The sequence below is a fragment of the Quercus robur genome, chromosome 5, assembly GCF_932294415.1.
Source record: "Quercus robur chromosome 5, dhQueRobu3.1, whole genome shotgun sequence".
Taxonomy (NCBI): Eukaryota; Viridiplantae; Streptophyta; class Magnoliopsida; order Fagales; family Fagaceae; genus Quercus; species Quercus robur.
In genome coordinates, this window is record NC_065538.1 from 75668394 (window position 1) to 75694806 (window position 26413).

The window sequence follows — 26413 nt, forward strand, 5'->3', positions numbered from 1 at the left end:
AACAATTTTGCCATCATTAGTGCCCATCGCATGCTTTTTGCTTCTGCTACACTCCTTGAGGCTTTTGTGTCCATTTTTGTACCAACAACAATAATACTACCTTCCCAGTCCCTAACCACCATGGCTACGCAACTTAATTTATCAACTCTCATTTCTTATTCAACAACTTGCATTCCTTTTTACCAATGTCATAAAATTGCTAATCAACAAACCGCAAATCTAATTTAAGGTTGGTTAGATGGTAATTTTGCACAAATACTAGAAACCATAAACTAAACATTCAGATCAAGTTCTCTTTTTGTTAACAATTTCAAAACACATTTTTCTTTGCTTTTAACAACTTAAAGCCCATTAAATTAATATTTAATGGAAAATACACAAACAATAGACAATATTGAATCTAGTTACTAGTTGGCAAATTTTTGCTTTGAAAAATACAGATTTTTTACTTTCAAACAATGTAACTAAATTAAAGTTCAAGACTGCATAGCAAAAAAAAAAAAAAGAGAGTAACCACAAAAGAAGAGAAAAGAAAAGTTTTAGAAACCCTAAATTTAGGGACTACTATAAATCTATCCTTCAAATTCACTCAATATAATATACCATTTCCATCTAAACTAACTTGAGTGCTACTTATCAATAAATAAATAAATAAAACTAAGTTGAGAGACACACATTTAGCATCTTCAAATGCTTCTTCAATCATTAATCAATTATAGCAATAAGTTGAAGTTTCAGCAAACCAAACAATCCAACTGGAAGACAATACTTTCGAATAAGAAAATATCAAATGAATATGAAAAAAATCATAAAGATAATAATCTAGCCAAATTAGTAGAAAGAAACCAACCTTGTTTTAATCTATTCTTTTACTTTACTCCTAAGATTCGTTTTTCATTTAGTTTTTAGTGAAATCAAATTCAAACTCTAATTTCATCCAAACTCATACCACCACCGGCAATATCAACTTCAAAATCCAGAATACAAAAATTGACCTAAATCATTCCAGGATTCCATCCCATCCCATCCACAAAGACAAACCTCAAACTCACACACTAAATAAAATTAGCAAAGTTCCATAACAGAAACTAGCACCACATAGTGCCATGATGCAAATTGAAAGAAACAAGGTATATAAAGCTAATAATAAACAAGACTGATATTGACATAATCCAAAGGTATCTAACAAAATGTACCAAATTCCACAATATTTATAGTTAAGGCAATATAGACTATATGCAAGTAACAAAGTACACTGCTAACAATATATAATCTTACTTCAACTTGGAAACCAAAAAGAAGTATGACTCCAGTGGCATTAATATTAATATATATACAACCCAATACCATGTAAGTTTATATACATTGATAATAAAAAAAAGGATACAAACTAAAACAAAGAATGGTGTTATATAGTGATAAAATGGACAAAATAAACACAATGATAGTTAATAAACCCGAAACTCACAATAACTGTTGGAATTATACTTGAAAAGTAATAATTCAAGATAAACAAATATAATACATCTATCAATTAACAATTATATCTTCTGCATATGTAATAAAAATCAACAATAAGATGTGAGAAATTTACATACTAGATTATGTTATTCAAGGACCTCACAAGCAATCAGGATGCTCTCCCCAGCTGGTCAGGATTAACAAGAGCTTTATTTTCTCTTTCACTCCCCCTTGCAAGTGTGGCCTTGACAATATTTATAATATTCAGAAAGGACATGACCAGTCATAAAATCCTTCCTATCGTAATAACACTTCATGTAACAGAAATGTTACATTTGTTAATAAACAACTTTATTAATTAGATTCATTAATAAAGAAGTTCATTAATGTGTTATTACTTTTGTAACTCCATGCTAATACATGGATTCATCTATCGTTCATATCCAGAACTATTATAATGACAATCCTTTAATAGGAGTTCAAGTTACTGGTATTGACACGATAGATTTATTAAAGCCAACACTCAACGTGCATGAATCTCATTATGGAAGGACTTCCGAGATTATTATGCACTAACCATCGAAAGACTAGCCCTTATTGTCTTCCATAGTCTGAGCAATATTAACTTACACCTCCCTTCTATCATGGTCCAACAATGTACCTATCAGAATAGGCTACATCATGATGAATATGGTCAAGTCAAGGACTACAATGAATGCATTCATAATCTTAGTCTACTAAATCAAGTAGACCTATTTCAATATATCAATATCTTACATCATTAAAATATTGCATAATTTCACAAGAAACTGAATATTTATTTTTTTAATAATAGAGACATCATATATGTTATGTTGGGCTACATTATGCTAACAATACCAAACCCCATCAAACCCCTCTCTCTTCCCTAAACAGAAACACCCAAATCTCACCCCATAATAGATCTGCAAATCCAACTCCATCATCATACAGATCTTGCAACATCACGTGTTCTAAGATTTGGTTATTAAAAATAGACCCTTGTAAGGTGAGATTATGGTGCCAAATCCATCATCATGAAAAGATAGACCCTTGTAATTTCGGGTACGAAAAAAAAAGCATACAAATAAGTTGTGAAAAATACAGAAAATAAATAGTAAAAAAGAGAAGAAAACCTTCTTGCAACATTGGGGCTTGAAAGTAGCGAGAAAGATTCTGTCGTTGGGGCTAAGAAATAATGAGAAGGATAGAGGATTTTAGAGAATTTTCAATGAGACAAAGGCCGATAGAGCCGGAGGTTTGGAGTTCGTCATCGCAGCTCCGGCGACGATGCAAGTCAGTGGCTATGGAGGTTTGGAGTTGAGAGAGAGATATGGTGCGGTGAGAGAGAGGAGAAAGATTTTGATTTTGCAAAAGAGGTTTTAGGTTGTAAATGGCGGGGCTTTGAAATTTCAGTTTTAATCTTGTCTTTTCAAGAGCTTTGCTGATTTGCTTTTTTAAGACAGGTATCGGCTTTTTATTGGGTTTAGAAACACCAATTAAGAGCTGAGTTGGTATTATAGAAATAGGATATACTACTTTCTCCTAGTGATCGCATCCCTGCCTGGGAACCATGGATGGGGTCCACCATCATGTGAGTGGAGGCCAGACGCCATTCATTGTATATCTTCAAGAATGGGAGCTGTCTTAATTGAGGTAGTTGTCATACAAAAAATTTAGGCATGTATGCCAATTTGGTCCTATCAAGTGGGTTATGAAGTATCGATTCCCGTCTACTTCATGAAAAGAACAAGTAAAGAATGGAATGGACAGTGTTGTGAAATCGTTTTATTCCAAAGTTTGACGGGCACCATTTTCCCTTAAAGGGGAGCTTAACCAAGATACAGACAGAGAATTCCTATCACCCACTTCCTCTATCCTTACAAACACAAAGAACTTATTTAGCTAAAAACTTGGAGGAAACTCTTCATAGTTGAAAACCAGACTATTTAACACAATTAATTCTCTTTTTGGTCACTAACCCTCCTTAACTTCATGCTAACTTGCTTTGCAGGACTTTATAATGACGATGTCATGCTTTTTCTGCTCATTGCTTCCTTAATGGTCCCTCTAATGCTATTGTAATCTTAAGAAGCTTTTTCTTGCACATTGCACCTTGTCAGAGTCTTCAAAGAGAAAAGGATAACTAGATGAAGTTATTTCCAAGAAGGTTTCTCTTGAACTGATCTGAGCCCTGTCAATTGAAGACAATTGTTTATTGGGCAGAGAATCTTGATTTTAGGTAATTTAGGATTGTTTTTCTGATCCTATTGATTCTTGATTCTTGTTTGCTGATGTAATAAAATTTTTGTAAAGGAAATTAGGAAAATGAGGAAAGTGATATTGTAATTACCAATATTGAGATTGCCATATAAATTTAGGTTTTAGTAGGAAAAAGCTCTTTTGGAACTTGTAAGTACTTTTTTCTAATCTAGTGTCCACCTTATATGACCGATGCCTTTCTTGCCAGTGCTTTTAATAATGCTATTCTATATATCTCTTTCACATTTTAAAATGTTTTGTTATCTTCTAGAGTTACTTCAACCTGAAATGCTTAAACGCTTAAGCTGTATCTTCTTTATGATGAAATTAATTTTCAAAAGGGGGAAAAAGTTTCTGTATAGATTGTATTGAATGGGCCAAGATTGGGCTTCTGTACAACCATCACAGAAAGCCTGAATGCAACTCTTGTGTCACAACTCTGATGCGGTTTTAAGTGATGAAAAACAAGCAGTGGGATTATATGAAAGTGATAGGCAATCATTCATATTTAATCACATAAGAGATATGACAAAAGTTGTGGCATAAAAATTATGGTCTTCGAAGAGCTGCACCGTTAAGGAATGGGTTAGGGAGAACAATATCTCTTAGGACACAATAAATTTCATAAATTTCACAACTTTTTCAAAGTTGTTAATGTGACAAATTGTGATTGATGTATTAAGTTATGTGGGATGTTTCACCTAAGATTCAAATCAAATTGTTAGGTATCAAAGTAAATGTTCATTATTCTTATTCCAATTTCTAAGTCAGAAATGTTTCAGCGTCACTGATTAGATCATCCCAGCATGCTTAACTGTAAGGGTCCGTTTGGTTAGAGGAGTGGAAAAGTAGGAGGATGAAAAATTGTGAGAGGATAGAAAATATTTGGTTTTCCCTCTTGCGTGTTTGGTTGGAGGGGTGAAAAAGTGGAAGGGTGGAAAACTCTTTTGTTTGGTTGGAGAGAAAAATGGGAGGATGGAAAATATAATTTATATAAATTGACTATTATACCCTTATTACATAATATGTAAGGAATTAATTTATTTGTACTCATTAAATAATATAAAATTTACTACATCATACATATAAATTTATATTATTATTTTTATTATTGTAATGTAAAAATTATTTTTATTATCATAAAATTTACCACATCATACATTAAATAATATAAAATTTAGATTTTGTTGACCACGTTGACCATGTTTTTGCACTGGGCAAACTTTCAACGTGGTCAAAAACTTACAACGTGAAGAAATTTACGCTCATTTTTGTTGACCATTCAACATGAGAAGAGGCAAAAGTCATCAGGTCATGAATAAAGTGAGGGATAGGTGAGAGGGTATTTGTGTAAAATGTATTTCATACACCTTTAGGATGTGTTTGGTTGGGGTGAAAACAAGGAGGATGGAAAATAGAGAGAGGAAAACAAGGTGAAAAATGCTGTTTTTCACGGTTTGATTGAGGAAAGAAAATAGGAAAGACAGAAAATAGAGGAGAAAGTTTTCCTTTCCGGGCCCACTTTTTTTATCCTCCCAACCCTTTTTTTATCCTCCCAAATTGGGAGAAAAATGGGGAGGAAAAAGTAATGTGAAATGCAAATATCCCATTGAGGGATTTCCTTTATTTGGAACGTGTTTGACTTTGGCTGCCAACTTTGGTGTGATTGCTTGATTCAAGGAGACTTGATTCACGTGTGCTTGATTCATGGGTCCTTGATTCCGAAATATCTTCAAAAAATAATTATAATCATATTTTGTTGAAAATTGAACACTAAAAATACTATAGCAAAATAATTTTTAATGTGTTAATAGTGCCGTGTAACCCATTTTTAATGAAAAAATTGTTGAAAAGTAAAGTTTGTGGGTTCCGTAAATAGTGCACGGGACCCACTGACAGATTAATTCCCACATAAAATGCTTGCTGGTCAAAGAGGTGTGCACGGGACCCACTGACAGACACTCCACGTAAAAGTAGCACGTCAAAAAAAAAATAAATAAATAAAATGCTGAAAACGCAGACGCTTAGGAAATAAGCCCAGTCCAAACGGGCACACTCTGACAAGCTCAGTGTTCTTCGTTTAGAAACCCCTTTGTATCTTATATATCAAGCAGTATAAACAAAGGGTAACTTTACTAGCTATCACAAACTCAGGCTTCTTTGTGTGTGTGAGAGAGAGAGCATGGACACCATTGACAGTGAGCTCCATGAACCCATATTACAATCAAAACCACCAACACCAGAGACAGTGAGTTCTGAACTAGAAGATACCCTATCCAACACCGAGGTTTCAAACTTTAGCCGCCTAAAATCCGGTACATGGATTGAACTGAAAGCTCTCTTTCGCCTAGCAGCACCTGCGGTAGTGGTTTACTTACTCAATGGTGTCACTTCCATGTCCACACAAATCTTTTGTGGTCATCTAGGTAATCTTGAGCTCGCTGCTGCCTCTCTTGGTAACAATGGTATCCAAATATTCGCCTATGGCCTCATGGTACGTACCTCAACTCTAAAGCACTATAATCTCATCTCATTATGTACAAATTTTTGTTACACTTATAAGATAATACAATTTTGATAAAAGTAAAAAACAAGTCATATGTGATCGACACTGACTAGTCTGTTGATTGGCTAGCTTGGAATGGGAAGCGCAGTGGAAACACTATGTGGGCAGGCTTATGGTGCTCACAAGTTTGAAATGCTAGGCATATATCTTCAGCGATCAATGATCCTACTCATGTGTACTGGGGTCTTAGTGATGTTCATCTACATCTTCTCCAAGCCCCTCTTGCTTGCTTTAGGTGAATCAAGTTCCATTGCATCCGCGGCTGCAATTTTTGTCTATGGTCTTATCCCACAAATCTTTGCCTATGCTGCTAATTTTCCCATACAAAAGTTTCTGCAAGCACAAAGCATAGTGGCACCTAGCTCGTACATCGCTGCAGCTACACTAGTTGTGCATTTACTATTGAGCTGGATTGTGATTTACAAACTGGGCTGGGGATTGTTGGGTGCGGCATTGATGTTGAGCTTTTCATGGTGGATCATAGTGATTGCGCAGTTTGTGTACATATTGGTGAGTGACAGGTGCAAATACACATGGACTGGACTTAGCTGGCAAGCTTTTTCTGGGCTCTGGGACTTTTTGAAATTATCTACTGCATCAGCTATCATGCTATGTCTGGAGACTTGGTATTATCAGATACTTGTGTTGATTGCTGGGTTGCTCCAAAATGCCGAGATTGCTTTGGACGCTCTCTCCGTTTGGTAAGAAAAGCCCTACTCTTTTCTTCTTGACCCCACTTGTGTGTTTGGTGGGAGTGTTGCCCACTTGTGTGTTTGGTGGGAGTGTTGCCCATAGTTTAGAGTTTAGCAAAAATATTCAATTGAGTGTGTCTTGGATTTTGGCAGTAACTCTATCCCAATAACCACACTCATTTTTATTATTATCTTATATGATAGATTATGGATAACTATCTATTCTTTTTACATAAACCACTCATAGCCGTCACATGATAAAGCTGTGACACAATAAAAGGTTTTATCATGGATTTTTTTCATAATTTGGTTCGGACTACCAATTTTGGTCTCTTTGGATTTTTCGGATATAGAGAACAAAAGAAAGGGTGAAGATCCGCTAGCTACCCATACAACAAACAGTAAACTAAGAACTTTAATTTCTATTTATTCGGCTACCATTCCTTCTTTCATTCTTTTTTTTTTGGCTGACTTATTTACGTGAATATAGAAAGCAGCTAGTGTTTCACTTTTGTTTTGTACCCTATCACAGTCATTTTTGTCTTTTCCTTAATAAACAACCAAATTTAACTGATGAAGTATAAAAGGAAGAACAAAGTTTCTCTCCAAATTAGTTTAGAGAGAAACTCTACAAATTCATCATATATATTTATATTGAGTGTAAATTTTGAAAATTTAACAGTTAAATTGCATGTTCTTCTTATATCCTTAATGCTTACAAAATTTCAAGAAAATCAAAGATCAATTACTATGTCATCAAATAAATGTTATAATTTTAAGTTTTTGTAATCTAAAGTTGTATATAAAAAATAAATTAATTGATCAAATAGTAAATAATATCCGATTTGAACAAAATTTGATATGCATGTTAAGAATATAAGGAACATAAAATTCAACGGTTAGATTTTCAAAATTTACATCCAAAAAAGAAATATATAAGAAGTTTGAAAAGTTTTTCTCCAAGTTAGTTTGGAGAGAAACTTTGTTCTAAAAGGAATCACTATGATTAAGACAAATGATTTTATATCTTTTATACACACACACACACATATATATATATATATATATATATATATAAAATTAATGTGAACATAATTAGGAACACAAAAAGAAGTAGTGACTGGCTGGTCTATTAGGTTTTATTTCTATGTATAATTAATGATTTTTTTTTTTCACATCTATTAAGTGGTCTATGATGATTAATACATAATCAATGTAGCTTTAGTGATTCATACATATGAAAGTAATGTTTCTTCAATATTCACTATTTATCACCCAACAATACTATGAACACAACAAATTTCACCAACTCTTTTCACAATATTTGAGGTGGTAGATTGTGATTATATAGTATCAATTTTAAATGGGATCATAATTGACCTCACTTTTATGAGTAGTATTATAGGTACTACAAGTTTTGCTACATTGGTTTTACAAAATAATGTGTCATCAATGAGAGAAAACAATTCATAATTCAATTATGACGTAATTGAAATTCACCAATGATATTCATTACCACATCAGTTTATAAGTTTTATATGGTAAAACATATAGTTTTTTAGTATTTTCCCACTTTAATTATACACTAATGACTACTTATCACCTTACTCTATCAAATTTGACATATATATTATAATGTATATACTTATGGTTTAGATTATCAAAAAAGTATATACTTTACAAGAAAGGTCAAAAAGATGGTGTAAAGGCTAACGTGAAAATTGAATGGGATAGTGGAAACCTAAAACATGCAGGCTTGTGAAAATTGAATGGGATAGTGGAAACCTAAAACATGCAGGCTTTTGAGTTTTGTCTGTAACAAATAGGGTTGTCCAGACCCGATCGGAGCCCGACAACCCGGCCAAACCACTTGACGCCAACCCGATTTCGGCCCAAACCGAAGGTCCAGTTAGTTGGCAGCGGGTTTCCATTCTCAAAAACCGACATCAACGGGTTAAGTGGCGGGTTTGCATCTCCAAAACCCGAGCAACCCAAACCCGACCGAAGTTACAAAAAAATCCGACCAAATCCTGCAAAAAAAAGCCAGATTTGGCAAGATCTCGACCAGATTCAGCTAGATCTGGTGGGATTTAGCTAGATCCAGCCAAATTCTAGCAACTTCTAGCCAAAAAAAAATGCAGATTTCAAAAAAAAAAAAAAAATCCAGTTTTCAGCAAGACTTTCCAATTTCCAGCGATATTTTCCAATTTTTGGTGAAAATTCCAGATTCCGGCAAAGATTCCAGATTCCAGTTTCGATGCCTTTTTTAATTCCGGCAACTAACCCGGCCCAACTGACACTAACCATCACCCGAAACCGAACTGACCGATTTTTCTGGCGGTCGGTTTTGGGTTACTCCGCCCTCCACCCGACGCCGGCAGGTCGAGTCCAGGTTAGGTTGAAAACTGACCTAACCCGACCCGTGAATAACCCTAGTAACAAATACAGCACTTTCCACAAAAGAAGTTTTACTTTGAGGTCAATAAATAAGAAAAGAAGAAAGAAGAAGAATATGATAGGTACTAATGAGTAGCATGATTTTGTGGTTGCAGTATGATCGTAGCAGGATGGTTCTTCTTGATATCAGTGGGTTTCAATGCCGCCGCAAGGTTAGTATTTATGTGGTTCTTATTAATTTAGATGTGTTTTTTTTTTGACAAATATTATTGCATATATAGTAACAACTAACAAAATTATTGAAAATTTGATATCTAACCGTACGTTTACTGGAAAATATATAAACAATATACTAGTGTAAGGGTGAGCAATGAGCTAGGAGCTGGACATCCAAAATCTGCGGCATTTTCTGTGGTGATAGCAACACTAAGTTCTGCCGTCATCGCGGTGATCTGCGCCATCCTTGTTCTTGCCTTGAGGCATGTCATTAGCTATGCATTTACGAGTGGTTCAACTGTGGCTGATGCTGTCTCAGAACTCTCTCCCTTCCTTTCCATATCTATCATACTCAATGGAATCCAACCCGTTTTGTCTGGTAAGAATTTTGGTCTCTCCAATAATAAATTGCTTGTAACTAGTACTTTACCGTTAATTCTTGACTTTCTTGTGTTTGTTAATGATGTGATTCTCTTTTTTTTTTAGGTAATTATTTTCTTGTACTTGTTATTATCTAGCTAGAGAGCACATTAAAGTGTGACAACCTAGCTAGCAGTGCCAATAGTACGATATACCATAAAGAAAACAGAATATTTGTCTAGCTACCACTTTCCTAAATCATTGCAGTTGAAAAATGCACATGCGTGACCATTTTTGATGTTACTACATGTGATCCATCGAGATATATAGGGTAAGCACAAAATTAAGCTGAGCACCCTTTAATCAAATGTGTACGTAACACATGCAGAACACTTAACTTTTGTGAATCACCATGTAGGTCATGCCTAATTGAAAATCCTAATAATTGAAACAATTTTATAATCTATATAGTGACTTAAAACCCTATTTCACATACACACAAGAATACTTTCATTGAATAAGACCTAAAACCCTATTTAAAAAAAAAAAAAAAAAAAACAAAACCAAATAGACCAACCAAGGTTATGTATGTACGATCTTGACTTTTCCAATCTGATATAGTCACGTTGTCACTGCTATTAGGAATTAAATAACCAAGTTAGAGCTAGCTTTTGAGTACTCCAAGACAAAATTAATTAAGTGAAGTTTTCAAAGCAAAAAAATATTCTCCCATTGGGAAAAAAAATCAGAGTTCGAGTTCGTTTTTGCTAGGTAAGACAGTGATGTTTTTTAACCCAAAAAAAAATAAATAAATAAATAAATAAAAGACAGTGATGTTTTCAATTCATTTAATTGGATCACCACAAGCAGACAAATCGATCTGTAAGTTCAATTGGAAGCAGTACGTAGCTAGTAGCTAGGTAGCAAGTATGTTTGTTTTATCTTACTTTTATCTAAAAAAATTTGACTAAGTGACTAAAATAAGAGATTAGGTGTTTGCTTTCATGCATGAGCATATTTTTATCAGTTTATTATGTTTTTTTTTAAAAAAAGTTGAACATAAATGAAACAAGTTTATAAAAATATATAAACTCATCCAAAACAAATTCCGATGAGATTGATAATGTAAAGACTGCATGCATGACAGCTTTCTCAGGTTATTAAGAATCATTTAGCTTTAGAAATGATTCTAGGATGCAATGCATCCAGTCTATATCTTCATAATAATATTAGCCATGAAAAAATTTGGCTTTTTGCTGAACCGAAACTTACACTGACCAACAAGCTGTACAAATTCTTGAAAAGAAGTATGCTATCTTTGTTAGTCGATGAACATGTTCTTGTACTCTATTGTCTGTCCTTTTCTCTACTGAGTGATCTACACTTTACAGGTAAACAGACAAAAATACTCATTTAACTTAGCACAGATAATGAAGAAATCTAACAGTCAAGTCTTTTAATGGTAGTGATGGACTAGTTGTTGAACATCTCTCTCACATTGCTGGAAGTTATCTTCTAATTAAAGATGGTTATTATTACTAATATTATTCCTAAGAGTAATGCTAAACAATCATTAAACAGAACTTTATTGATAAGCAAGGAGGCATCATTGATGAGGCTAAAAGAAATAAGTGGCTCCAAATGTTGTGAAATAATTAATTCATATAAAGAGGGAAGGTAATCGAGCTGCACCTGAGCTGGATGGATATGCAGAACATAGGACTATAGGAGTGCATGCCACATGGAATGTTTTGTGTAAGATGAAAGAAATTTTTTTTTTTTGGTTGAAATTTTATAATTTGATAATTGGGGAGGAGGGATTTAAAGTTTTGAACTGTGAATATTTCCAATAGAAACATTAAGAAATATTAGTTAAGTTATAAGACTCATTAAGAAATTGAGATAATAGCGTGCATTTAAAATGTATATTGCTACATATTTTGCATGTCAAATGTGCATAACATATAGATATCAAGAATTTTTTAAAGATGTATATGATATAATGGAGGTAATTAGTGCCATTCTAACATATTAAATAATTATTTGAATTTTTTTTTTTTTTATGATTAGTGACACATTAACTTGTAAGACTTATATAGTAGAATTTGTGATATCCCTAACATTTAAATAATCTTACGACTTACCCTTAAAATGTTATATAATTAATTTATATTGTTATATATCCACACAAATTGGGTATGTTAGCAACTATTTGATAAACTAAAAAAAATGTAGAAAATAGAAATGTAAATAGCATTTTTCATATTTTTCAAGGAGTGGCTGTCGGCTGTGGATGGCAAGCATTTGTTGCGTACGTTAACGTGGGGTGTTACTACATTATTGGTATCCCATTGGGTGCAGTACTTGGCTTTAAATTCGACCTTGGAGCTAAGGTATGACCAATTATTTACTCTTACTGTTACCTTTATTTTTGAGTTAACAGTTCCTTTATTTTCTCAATTATGTTTTTGGTGTAGGGCATTTGGTCTGGGATGATAGGAGGCACTCTTATACAGACTCTCATTTTAATTTGGTTCACATTTCGGACAGATTGGACTAAAGAGGTAAATTCAACAACCAAATTTAGTAATAATCACATTAACATATACAATATTAACTTTTAACTCTTTTCTTTTTGATAATAATTAAAACAACTTGGGTTTTACCACAAGTCTACAAGTGATAATGACAAGTAATTCTAATACCAGTCCAAATTTCGGCGGACTCATAATGACAAGGACTAACAATGATTTACTTATCAATCAAAGGGGAAAAAAATTAATTATTTGCTTAGTGGAATAATTATGATGATGACTTCAAATAAATATATAATGAAAGATAAAGACTCAACTAACATTCTTATTTTGACTAGTTTGTTAGTTGCTCAAATCTTGGTCAAAAATTCAAGACTTTGTAATTCAGTTAACACTTTTTTAATATTCTAATATAACATTTGCAAATTCCCTCTCTACTGTTGAAGTTATTGAATTATTTAAATTAGCAAGAAAACATTTATTGTGATGCCAATTAATTAGATGTATTTTTGACAAGTAGGTGATTCAATTTTCCAAATTGGTGATCATTTGTATATTGAACTCTAAAAAATTTTAGGTTGAAAAAGCAAAGAAGCGTTTGGATAAGTGGGAAGACAAGAAGGAACCTCTTTTGACGGATTAACACACTCTTTTCGCATCAAGTTACAAGCCTTTGTGTGCATGGAAAATGGGATCTTTTCCAACCAATAACCATCTAGTGTTCAATTTTCAATTTTCAATAAGCTTGATGCTTCATGAGGATCCTCACCAAATTTGGTGCCACTGGCTTAGTCAGATTATTAACACTGCATTGAATTTCAATTTCTAATTTTTTGTTCTTGAATTTCAATTTGACTCATTATTAGTCATTTATTCGAGCTGAGAATTTGAAGGACAAAGAGGCCAGTCATTAAGGCAAATGTCCATCCAAAAAAGGAAATGGCGTTTATTATGTCCAACTAACTTAAAATGGGATCTAATTAAACCTTTCCAAATATGTGAGCCACGACATCCACAGTCCAATTTTTATATACAACTAAAATCACAAAAGAACAGAATCCCAACCACCACCCACGACATAAAAAAAATGCCATTAGGAGAAAATCGAAAAATTAGGAGTTATAATCACTGTAATGACTCAATTTGTAACGACCCCAAATTGGTGTATTGGGTTCGAACGTTAAAGGCTCAAACAATAAATTTGTAGAGAGTGGACTAAAAGGCTAGGCCTTAGTCATCGGACAGTAGTTAGTCATGGTGTTCATGATGGTTGCATAGAGGTGAACTGAGTTTGTCCAAGAAGACTTTCTCTCTGGCACGGCCTGAGTGGTTCCGGTCATTCGACCTCGTCCGATGAGCTTAATATTCTCATTATTCCTTTTACCTTAGGTTACAATGGTCCAAGAGTTGATACATAATGCTCTTTTCTTACTTTTTGGCGCAGATGAATTCTTACATTATATAGCCCCTCTCAATTGATCCTGACCTTCCATTTGTTGATCAGGCAGGTAACTACTCGAGTGCTTGTCCCATCAGCCGCCTTTCCCCACTTTCTATTAGTTGCAATAACCGAAATCACACTGTTCAGGGGTCTTTTCCCATCAATGTGGTCAGGACGTTTGTTGGCGCATTCAATGCGAAGGTGACATTTTTTCCTTGAACCGCTCCCACACTGTACCCCCGTACGAGTCCTATTGTACTCGTCCTTTTTTCTGGGAGCGCTTTGGGGGTTGCCTTTAATGGCGTGTCGTTATTCCCTTTTAGGTCTTGGGATGCCGAAGACAAGATCGTCCTCGGCTGCATTTCTAGGCCATTTGGACTTTCGCTGCATGTCTTCGGCAACGTCTCTCCTCGGCGCGACCCTTGGGCCCTAGTGTATAGTGGGCCGGGGTCACAAATTTTCTGGCCCCACAATCACAATTCGTATGTTACAATGAATCCTAAATAAGGTATATATAAGAATTATGATCTAGGATTAGAGATATATTGGCTAAATAAAATAATTCTGTCTTTTAGGCCAATATACATAAATCTAATATCTCTAACATTGTCATAAAACATCATATTCAAATTTAAAGATTGTATCATAATATATTTTTCCCATTACTTTGAAAAAAGATTTAAGAATATTATATATATTATATTGCTTACCATAGTCTCTATATATGTTGTATTAATTTTCTAAGAATGTATTATGGTATTGATATTTTATATATAACGATAACACATGTATAAAAAAAAATTATGCATATATATTATTTCAACAAGTATACAAAGAAATTTTTTTTTTAACTGTTTGGTACAGTCATGTCGTGTGAGAAGGAAATATGACATCATTTGAACACCCGCAATATTATATAATTACTCTTCCAACAAAGTGAGTTAAAAAATAAGCTCCAATAAGTTTATAAACCTATGGCTAGAAAAATTTGTAATTGCTACAGAGACTGTCATGGCATCTCCAAACTATATTCGATATTTTTGACACAATTATTCTTATTCTCTTTCTTTTCTCCTTTCTTTTTCTCACAACCCCACAGAAAAAATAGAAAGCCTGAGCTCAATATGAACAAGTGGCCTTTGATGGGTGTCTTAACTCCAAAGCTAGCTTTTCTCCTTTCTTTTTAAACCCCACAGAAAAAATAGAAGGCCTGAGCTCAATTTGACCAAGTGGCCTTTGATGGGTGTCCACTGTCCAACTCCAAATTAAAGCTGAATAGCAAGAAAGTGTGAGCAGGGTTAAAAAAGAAAGAAATATGAATAATGACAAAGAGCCAAATGAACCAATCTGGCAATCTGTATAGGTAAGAGATATTTTTTTTTTTTTTTTTTTTTAAATCTAAAGAGACGAAAACGAAATTAAGGTTCTTAGAGAGAAGAAAAAGGGAATAAACAAAGACTTGAAATAGAGAGAATAAGAAAGGTTGTTGAAGAATGTATTTAAAAAATGAAGACTAGAAAAAACAATTTTTTTAACGAAATTTGATTGAAATTTTGAGTGAACTACTAGAAATACTCTTGCAGATTACAATGATGGGTTCTAGCTTTTGGAATCCCATTCCGACAGGGAAAAAAGGACATATGAGAAGGAACCAAGAATCTGTCTAAGAGAAAAAGAAGACAAGAAAAAAAAATATATATATATATATATATATATATATGGATAATGGATTTGATTGTATGGGAGAGGAATGGAGACGAGAAGTAGAGAAAAGCCAAATTATTTTTTATTTAATATTTATTAGGCACATATAAACGATCAAAGTCAAACGGATTATAAAGAGTGATTTCAAAAGCACAAATTTGGTGTGTAATCTGTGTTTTCTTCCAGTTGGTTTGATTTTATATCATACATTAATAATTAAAAATAAACCACAGTTTTAGTCATATTATCAATGAATATTGGCTATTGAGCATCTTTTATGCAATTTTTATATACATATTCTTGGTGTTTTTTGTTAATAACATAAATAATAGGTAATTGAATATTTATCTTGATATTAATTAGTTTCATTGGATGAGAAAAACAATAAAGTTTATGGATTAATGGGATCTTAGAGATGTTTCATATTTTGGTAAAAAATTTGATTCCCAAACCAATGAGGAGAAAGTATTAATTTATAATTAAATTAAATAAATGTTATCTCTATATATTAAGAGGATTCAAAAAGTATTTTTTTTTTTTTTTTTTACTTTTAGAACTACCCCTAATTTAATTAATTTATAATTATTCTTAAAACATAAAAAATGAGGTTAAAACCTTAAATCAACAAAAATTAAAAACAAAAAACCTACTCCATGTACACAACCAAAACTACCACATGTTCTATATATATATATAAAACTACCCCAAGTTCCTAGTACGGTGCATGGTACCACATATTGCTTATTGTGTTGGTATCAATAAGTTTTGTTGCACCTATGAAAAGTTAATTACTAGGCAGGGAGGTGTTTATTACTCATTATTTATTTTAGGGAAATATTGATGAGTGTTTCTAGGGTATTGATTTTTTTTATATAAGATAGAATTTTACTTTAATTTAATCTAAGTGTATATGTGTGTGAAGTTTCCTCTTAAAGACTTAAACCCCGGCCCTTGCCACCAACACCCCACAAACACTTATACTTGTGGAGTGACCATCGGACCAAGGGCGTGCGGTGGTTTAGGGTATTGGTTAAGAATTCATTTTAGGAAAGTTTTGACATCACTTTTATGGGAAATAAAAAAAACTGTCAAAATATTAATTGCTTTTTTTTTCTCTTCTCATAAAAACTTTATTTAACTGAATTCTTAACCAATGACCTAAAGGTACTCGTTAGCACGACCCTTTATTTTATACCGTTTTACATACACCAAGCAACTAAAGTCACTGATTCAAGTTTCTGTGCAACAAGTTTAATCCAGATAATTAAATATAATTAAATACCTATTTTCGACTAAATGGAGAGAGGTTCAAGTTATAGTAGGGGCCTTGTAAACATGTTATTTGTTTATTTTATTTTTTATGGTGCCTCACTAATGAGAGGATTATTTTCCTGAAAGAAAGACTGACATTGTAGCCGTTTTTTTTTTGTTTTCCTCCCCAAATACAAATCTAGCTACTAATCTTCATCAGGGCTTCTTTTAATGCAAAAGGGCAATGGCAGTGTTTAATGTTAAAAGTCGTTTTAAACTCTTTATTATAATTAGATTCACTTTAAATAACATTTTTAAGTTTTAATTGTAGGGGTGGCTGTTGGATGTGGATGGCAAGCATTTGTGGCATATGTAAATGTGGGATGTTACTACGTGGTTGGAATACCTTTGGGTTGCGTTCTCGGCTTTAAGTTCGACCTTGGCGCTAAGGTTTACCACCCTTCTTATATAATAAATCTAGTGTGCCAAATTAATATGATGCACCTTTATTAATTTTCATGCACTGATACACATTATTTGTCAGCTGAAAAATATACATAAATATATATATATATCATTTTTAGATGTGACCAAAGAAATGATGCACTGAATAAAATTGCTTGACTGAACGAAACAGGGAATATGGACAGGGATGATAGGATGAACTGTGATGCAGACCTTCATTTTACTTTGGGCAACATTTCGCACGGACTGGAATAAGGAGGTATGTTCTACAATGAATAAAGAGGAATTGAACTTTAGTTTACTACTTGAAATTGAAATGCTTACTATCATTTATGGCTTTTGAACACTGAGTAATCAGTACCTCTATATGCTAATTCAAATTTTGGGGCACACATAAAAAATAAAAAGAAAAAAAGATAACCATAATGAATTTGATCATGGAATGACAACCACAAGCTCTTATTTTCAAAATAAAAATTGAGCATCTTAAATTTTTAAATTTTTAGATGTTCCATCAACCCATCACTGTATAATCAAAGACAATAATAGCTGGCCCAAAAACAAGGGTATTGGTAGTTGGTGCAGTTTGGACCAGTAAGGTACAATCAATTATTTTGGGCTGGAACCCATCTGACCTTCATTGAATTGATTAGATGATTATAAATTGACCCTTCAGACTCCCAAAAAATATGACATATATTTAGGGAAAAAAAAAAAAGACAAATGGTTAATAATTTGTATCACATCGACTTCAAACTAGTTGCAACTTGTAACTGAGGTTCAAGTGATACCCCATTAATAATAACATCCTTTTAGAAATGTTTTATGTAATTATGTCTATAATTCAAAACCATACCTCCTTCTCCCTCACCATCTATCTAAAATAACTAGTGGTAACTAGTAAACCAGCACTGAGAAGTTGAAATTTTCAGGTGGAGATTGCTAAGAAACGATTGGAAAAATGGGACGACACAAAGGAGCCTCTGCTGAAGAGCTAATGAGCTTGCCGACATTGATTCACAAGTATCAAAATTTTGGGCCTGGGTTGTAGGAGATGGACTTGCAACAATCAATCATAGACAGGATTTGACCCATCGATCAGCTACCAAAAATCTCTCTGGCTAGTTAACAAGCCTGCCCATAGTTCTTGGACCATAGAAGGAATTGAGTTGCGGTGTGCTTTACCGAGAATCAGCCAATAATGTGGCCCATCTTTCGTTCTTTTTGGCATTAATTTGCTCAGTGTGCTTCAAACTTTATTGATCTACATATTCTCCCAGCCTTTATTGCTGGACCAGTCGAAATTCATCCTAATAATTTATCATGAGTCAAATCTATAAAATTGATGATTTTATTACCCCAGATGTTGTCCAGAGGCTCACAGTTTACTTCAGAACAAAGTTTCTCTCTAAACTAGTTTTGAGAGAAACTCTACAAACTCTTCATATATCTCTATATTGAGTGTGAAATTTGAAAATTTAACTGTTAAATTGCATGTTGTTATTATATTCTTCATGCATGTAAAATTTCAAGAAGATCAAAGATCGATTGCTATCCCATCAAACAAATGTTAAAATTTCAAATTTTTATGATCTAAAATTGTATATAAAAAATAAGTTTATTGATCGAATAATAAATAATATCCAATTTGAATTAAATTTGATTTGCATGTTAAGAACATAAGGAACATGAAATTCAACGGTTAGATTTTCAAAATTCATACAAAAACAAAAACATATATGAGAAATTTGAAAAGTTTCTCTCCAAACTAGTTTGGAAAGAAACTTTGTTGTTTACTTAACAGGTGACGTACTTGCATGTAAGCTTTTTATAATTGAATTGACACATTTTGTTTTTCTTAATAGATATGTCCATTATTGAAATTTCCTTCCCATTGTATCTCACAGGTAAAAAATTTATTAATAAAAAGTAGTAATTAAGAGTATGATATAATTAACTCAATTAGTAAAAAATTTTATCTTCAAATAAGAAACTTGAAATAGAATCCTACCTATAGAAAAAAAAATAATAATAATTAATGTCTTTTTTCTTTAATGCAATTAGTTTTTTAATCCTTTTTTTAAGAACCAAATACACATACAAAGGAGAGAAAGAATGAGATTCTAACAAAGAAGTTAATCACAAACTCCACTTAAAAGTTACAATAACTTTTAAAAGATGATGAAAAAAGTTATATTACATAAAATTCACTCTCTTAATGTCATGATTTGATTAAAAAAAATTATTACACAGCAGACATCATCATAGGCCACTCACCATGCTTTCCTAATTATTTTTTCTAACATAATTTTGGATTTTTTTTTTATTTTTTATTTTTTTATTATTATGTCAACCAAGTCATTCCATTAGCATCTTCTAAAAAAAAAGCCATTCATTAGCATTAATTATGTTTTCAACCGTGATTGGTTCAATATTATTTTTACACATTAATTTATCACTAATACCATTTACATATACTAATCATCAAATTACAACATATTAATTCAGTAATTGTGAAAAAATTTGTGAGTGTGATTAATTATCACAAAAAGAACACAAGAAAAGGCAACTTATTTGTAATTGTTTACAAACTTTTTTGCAGCAAGATCAAAGACAGCAACACACATTAGGCAGATAAGCATACAACATAATACAAAAATCTATGAAGAAGAATTATTCCTTTTTAAAATTTAGTGGATATTTGTTTTAAAATTATCAAACTTGCTATCATAAAAATAGTAAAGTAGCTTGAGTAAAGTATATTATAAGTAGATTTGTCGACATTATTATAGACAAAATTGCTAATCATGTGTATCACATGTGACTTCAAGCTATTAGTAACAGAGGTTAAGTTCAAGTGATAGCTTATTAATAATAGCATATTTTGTGATGTTTTATATAATACGAAACTTCACCTTCTTCTTCCCTCATTATCTATCTAAGAGAGAAACTAAGGCCAAAATGGCCAAATAACATCTTTGGCCGAAATATTTGGTGATTTATCACTGTTTGCGAAATAATTAGAGATTTAACACTTTTTTGAAACTCAAGTTTGTCATGTAACTCGAGTTCTAGGAACTCGAATTCCATGTAAAATAACCACCAATTTTTTATGTAACTTAAGTTCCATAAAAAATAGCATGGCAAACTTGAAGGCTATTTTTTCAAAGAACTCGAGTTACACAGTAAACTCAAGTTTCACAAACTCAAGTTCTAAAAGAGTGGTACATCCATATATATTTCCAAAATAGGAGTAGATCGCTAAATATTTGGTCATTTTGGCCGAGAAACTAATGGTAACTTGTAAAGAAGCACTGAGAAGTTGAAATTTTCAGGTGGAGGTTGCTAGGAAACGATTGGCAAAATGGGACGACACGAAGGAGCCTCTTCTGAAGAACTAATGAGCTTGCTGAAATTCGTTTATAGGTAGCTAAAGGTTGGGCCTGGGTTGTGGGAGATGGACTCGAAACAATCAATTATCTCATGGATATCACCAGACAAGATTTGACTCATGAACTATCAAAAATCTCTCCCAGTTTCCGGGTCGGACCATCATTCTTGGACCATAGAAGGAATTGGGTTGGTGTGCTTTACTGGGAATCGGTGTATATGAGGCCCATCTTTGGTTCTTTCCCAGTGACCAGGCATTTTTTCTTAAACACCCTTTCATCTCTTAGGCATTAATGTAAGGTTGAATTTATTTAATCATGTATTAGTTTTATTCCGTGTCAAATTTGCTTATAATTTAGCAATTAGATACCCTGTATTTAGGTGGGAATTATGTAAAGGTTGTGTGTGAGAGAGTGTGAAGAAATTCAAAAATGTGTGCATTTGGAGGTTTCTCACAACTAGATCTTGCGAGTGACTCGCGACTAACAACTCACCAAAATGCCACACGTGTGAAGCATGCAGGAAGTTGAAGGATCACGACAGCTAGAGCACTATAGGATAAAAAGTACAGTCTGGCAATTCTCTCGCAACTCAAACTCACGACTCATCCCACTTGCGAGACTGAGTCGCCAGAATGTCCTGTTATGCAGAAAAATGACATTTCACATTCCTCACATACACTACTATAAATGCCCTTATACCCACAAAATATAGAAAGCTTCTAGAAAGAATTTTGAGAGAGAAACCCTAGAGAAAACCAAGATTGACTCATCCACAATCTTAAACATTTGATTCTCCAATTTCCTCTACTCTCAGCCTCTCCATTGACATATCCTTGAGAGGTATATTTGCCAAATCCTTATTTCACCACACCCATATTAGTGAGGAGGTATTTTGGTGCTTAGGAAGCAATTCGGAGATGACCAATTCACTTGGTTGATGCAATGGGTTTGTTATGAGATCCAAGAAGCTAAAGAAGACACAATTAGGTTTAACTATGTTGGAGCAAGAAGCTTGGAGGGTTTAGGTGCTTTGGGTAGATTAGGTTTGGAGGGTTTATTGCTATTCGTGTATCCCAACTTTATTTTTTAGTGGATCATTTTACCGTTTGGAGGGCGGCGGAGAGGTTTTTCGCCGAGTTCTTCAGTTTTCTCTTCAATAACCAGTGTCGGTGTTATCTTTGTGTTTGCATCTCTCTAACCCTTACTTTTGCCTTTTAATTGCTGATGTGTTGTGATTAATGGTGTAGAGTTGTTTATCTATTTGGGTTTTTACTTGTACCTATTATTCCGCACATCTATTATTTGGGTATAATCTTGTATTGGTTATGTTTGAAATTGGGAATCTAAACATTCATTAGTGTTTGTCACACTAATTGAACTTTCAATTAATATGCTCACTGTGCTTTAAACTTTTTATTCAACTTTGTGTTCACCCCAAACTACTGATGGACGAGTTGAAATTCATCCTAAAAATTCATCATGAATCAAATCTATAGATTCGATGGTCATATTGCACATTTACACAGATGTTGTCCTGAGGTTTACAGTTTACTTTTTTTTTTTGATAATCAGGTTTACAGTTTACTTGATAGGTGATATACTGATTACTAACATGCAAGCTTGTAGTGCAAATGATCGTAAATCAATATAAAAAAATTTAAAAATTAAAATAAATAAAATTTACTGTTCCTTAAGTCACTTTCTTAAATTTTAATCATTTGTCTAGTTTAACAACTCTAACAAATGGCATTAAAATTAAAATACCCTCTCTCTTTTCTTCTTCTTATTCTTTTTTTTTTTTTTGTTTTTTTTGGTACCGCAAGAGAACCGCGAGGCTTTAGATCTCCTTGACTTCTTTTTTTGACAAGAGATCTCCTTGACTTCAGGACGTGATCTTTTACTTCTATTGAAGAACTATAGAGATCTTAGATTGTTAATGAGCAAATCTATTTGTTATGTAATCATGATCAAAAGCTAACAAAAAAGCCTGAGGAAAAAAAAAAAAAAAAAAGCAACAAAAAAGTCTCATCTTCTCTCTCTCTTGGCTTCCCTGAAAGTCTAATTCTCCAAAATCAAAGACCACAATTCGCAAATTCTCTTCAAACCCACGCCCAATCATTTAAATTCCTTTCTCTATCTTTCCCAACTCTCACTTCTTCATCTGCATATTCTCCTTCTTATCCATTACCTTCTTCTTCTTACATTCCACCTACTAGCCCTTCTTACCCTTTGTGGACTTTACTTGAAACCAGATTGATTCAGTTTAAGGGTGATAAATAGGAGAGATTTGATGCAATGGGTTCTCTCTCAGGGCATAGGGATAGAAAAAAGAGAGAAAAGGAAGATGGTATTTTATGTTTAAGGGAAAATCACAACTTATCTCACAATTTTTTTGCCACAACATTAGTGTTATATTGCAGAATGTGAGTGATTGAAAAAAATAATAGGCCTATGTGTAAATAATAAACAACTACTCATGGTCTGTCACGTTAGAATTGTAACAAAGTTATGAATTAGCGTGCGTTTGGGTAAGAATGAAAAATTAATATTATTTCATTATTCAGCTTATTTTTGCTACTATTTATGGATTCCACTACACTTTTTTACACTATTCATGGGCCTCGCTATATTATTTCAATTAACTTTTACCTTTATTTACAATACTTTTAGCAATAATTTTTCAGTTTTAACAAAATAAACAGTATCCAAATACACCCTTAATGTGTGATATTAGAACCACTCAATGTTTAATGTCATTTGTTAGAATGATTAAAATAGACAAGTGGTTGGATTTAAGTGGGAAAGAGCAATACCTAGGCTACGGTATCACATCTACCCCGGCCCTTAAAAAAGGAAAGAGAGGCGGGCAAGATGAATGCAAGATTTGTTGGATAAGAAGCATTGACAATTAATGCACCTTGAATATCTCACATTTGGATAATTCACACTGATTTACACAAAGTTCCCACGTGAAGTATAACTTAGGCCTATGAACATCCGCAGACAACAATACATGGATTCACACTAGAATTATCAAATAAGTCTTCTTGGATAGTGATGTCAAGAGGAACTGACAATTAACAGACCGGTACAGAAATAATATGCTCTAAATTTCTACTTTTTACCAGCCTACACTCTAGTCATTTCATGCACAACCTTGCTTTCTAGCTGGAGTTCTTAAAGGTTGTCGTGACCTCTTCTGTCTCTCTGTGTCTGTATACACTATTCTTATTCTTTACCATACAGTGCCAACCTGCTCCATTAGAAGAAAGGAACGAGCAGTAAGAAGCCAAGTTTTCCTGCCTAAGTTAGGGCTGTGGAAGCTCTTGAACAGCCTCAGGCAGAGATGGGGGGGAAGATGCACCACTAATTTTGCTGGGAACTGGTGTATTCCTTCGGGACTGGCGTTTTTTGGGCACAATCACGCTCTCATTCTCCCATCTGTCATCATTAATTTCATCGTCTTCACTACCTTTAAAAACTGGATGTACATATGCATTTTGAAGATAGCCTTTCAAGTTCAGGTTTGGTTCCTTTGCCCGTTCTAAAGTATCTTTCATCATTGCTTCCTATACACACAACATTAAATAATAATTAAAATGAAGTGAAATCCCTAAATGTGAGAGAGAGATTAATGAGGCTGAAATCAAGTGTTAGAAGCAATAAATAGAACTGAAAGTGCTGAAAATTTTCTTGACAATAATGACCAATATCACTTTTTCTTTTTTGTTGAGAGTAAATGATAGGATTAAAGAAAACCTGAAACGAGTATAGAGAATCAAGGAACAATAATGGCCAATATTACAAATAGATGATTATATATGTATGTGGGTGTGTGTATATATAAGAAAAAAGAAAAAAAGAAGAAGAAGAAGAGAAGAAGCCCGGGTTGGAACAATGTAATTTCATAGAGTAGATAATATAAGATATCACCCAAACAGACTCAAGCCCATTGCCACGTTAGTATTCTAGATAATGTAGAGTGTGGACTGATACAAAGTTCAATTTCAGCTTTGACGCATACTTCCCCTAGCTAATATAGAAACAGCCACTAAATCTCAAAGTCATCTAAAGCTAGAACCAGGGTATGATAATATTCTTTTGAGGTTGTGATGTTAGCCTAGAGAACATGGTTATAAACAATAAACTCCTAACATGAAACATGAATTAATCAATACTAATACAGATTGAATAACAGACTCAAAGCTTCAAGAAAGTATGTTTATGCCTCAATGCTCCCACAAAACAGTTTTATGCATTTAAAGCTTCGCACTAGATCAAGATGAGAGCCATGTTTATAATAATTTTCTTCATGATTAAGCACACTCCTGGTCAATGCTACACAAAAAATCAAAGATCTACAAATCTAGGTCATAATATATCTAATCTACACTTAATTTGAACATTACGTCATTGATGGGAAGATGCATAAAACCTCCTTAGAAAAAATCAAGACATCACATTGTGGAATCAGATTAAAGAGAAGTTCTGGTAGCACAAACTAATGCACAACTTTTTTCACAACTCGTCCATGTGACAAGTTATGGTTGGTGGAGGGGTGATGGTGGGTCACCTTTCCACCAACCTTAACTCGCCACATGAGCGAGTTGTAAACAAAATTGTGCACTAGTTTGTGGTACTAGAATTTTTCCAGATTAAAAGTAAAGAGGTCTCCCTCTATGAGGGTCCACAGAGTTGATACTCTGACACATCTATTTGGGAATTAAATTATTGCTAGCTCCATTGCTTAAAACATATTCAGCTTTCAACCCAAAGTACATTTCAATCATTTAAGTCCAATCATACTTTTAACAAAAACCAAAACATGACACTCGCCGGTCCGTATCTATCCAAGTAAATTACAAAACGTAATCCAGAGTCTTATTATATAGTTACAAGGATTACATAGACGTAACTATGATATTTTGTGGAAAGACATATGTAAATCACCATAATGAAGGCAGACAAGCCCAAGAGTTTCTGTCAGAATGCATGCAATTATTTAAAATGATAAGACAGCATCAACTTTGCAACTTGTAGGTTCAACAAACCTGTAGTGGATACTTAACAAATGCTGATTCAAGTCGGCCTTTGCAGAAGTACCAATGGAACCATATGGTTAGAACTGGAACTGCAATGAGAATTGGGGTTGACTGGGCAGCTTGTTTTGTGCTCAAGAGTCCCATTAGAAGCACTTGTGAAATTACCAGCGAAGTAATAACACGCCCATGGACATCAGGCCAAAATGCTGCAGCACTCTCATAGTCTTGGTTATAGACATTTATGATCTGCATTTTCAAAAGTAAGAAGTGTATAAGAAACGGCTAAAAACAACGTCGGTGACAGGATTTTAGCTTTAGAGGGGCCAAAGCATAAAGTATGAACTCTTTCTTTTTTTAAAAAATAAAATAAAATTTAAGAACAAAAATGTACTAGGAACACGATGGTCAAGCCCACCTTTATTTAAGACCAAAAGAATTCCATACATTTGTTTTTATTAGTAGACGTAGCGAAAGCGAACTATAACTTCTTCTTTTTTGGTATATACTAATAAATATATATAAACCATTTATAAGAATATAAGACCCACGCTATATTTGGCATGTTAAAAACTATAGATTCTTAACCATTATGAGAATGTTTTCCCTTTTATC

General features: G+C 33.3%; 3 protein-coding genes across 11 annotated transcripts in view; 2 read left to right on the top strand and 1 right to left on the bottom strand.

Annotated features, from left to right (window-relative positions):
• Window positions 1-3676, top strand: part of LOC126727112 (uncharacterized GPI-anchored protein At1g61900-like) — a 70607-nt gene extending 66931 nt beyond the window's left edge. Inside the window, exon 8 of one of the 2 annotated variants that reach the window (XR_007656154.1) lies at window positions 3494-3675. Coding sequence is in view for 1 of the 2 variants with exons in the window: in XM_050432618.1 (XP_050288575.1) it covers window positions 3494-3564 (71 nt within the window). In the remaining variant the exon portion in view is untranslated. Of the gene's footprint in view, window positions 1-3493 lie in introns of both variants that reach the window. The other variant, XM_050432618.1, reaches the window with a different exon arrangement.
• Window positions 1-26413, top strand: part of LOC126727110 (protein DETOXIFICATION 40-like) — a 68522-nt gene that overhangs the window by 40649 nt on the left and 1460 nt on the right. Inside the window, exons 1-7 of one of the 6 annotated variants that reach the window (XM_050432615.1) lie at window positions 5773-6235; window positions 6377-7008; window positions 9552-9608; window positions 9753-9991; window positions 12247-12365; window positions 12450-12536; window positions 18300-18502. The exons of 1 other annotated variant lie outside the window; for it this stretch is intronic. In XM_050432615.1, the coding sequence (XP_050288572.1) occupies window positions 5924-6235; window positions 6377-7008; window positions 9552-9608; window positions 9753-9991; window positions 12247-12365; window positions 12450-12536; window positions 18300-18365 (1512 nt within the window). In that variant the 5' untranslated portion in view covers window positions 5773-5923 and the 3' untranslated portion in view covers window positions 18366-18502. Of the gene's footprint in view, window positions 1-5772; window positions 6236-6376; window positions 7009-9551; window positions 9609-9752; window positions 9992-12246; window positions 12366-12449; window positions 12537-13083; window positions 13351-17539; window positions 17627-18299; window positions 18503-26413 lie in introns of those variants that run through there. 4 more of the 6 variants (XM_050432614.1, XR_007656149.1, XR_007656151.1 and 1 more) reach the window with 4 other exon arrangements.
• LOC126727108 (heat shock 70 kDa protein 16-like) overlaps window positions 1-26413 on the bottom strand; it is a 69628-nt gene that overhangs the window by 33197 nt on the left and 10018 nt on the right. The gene's annotated exons all lie outside the window — the stretch shown is intronic.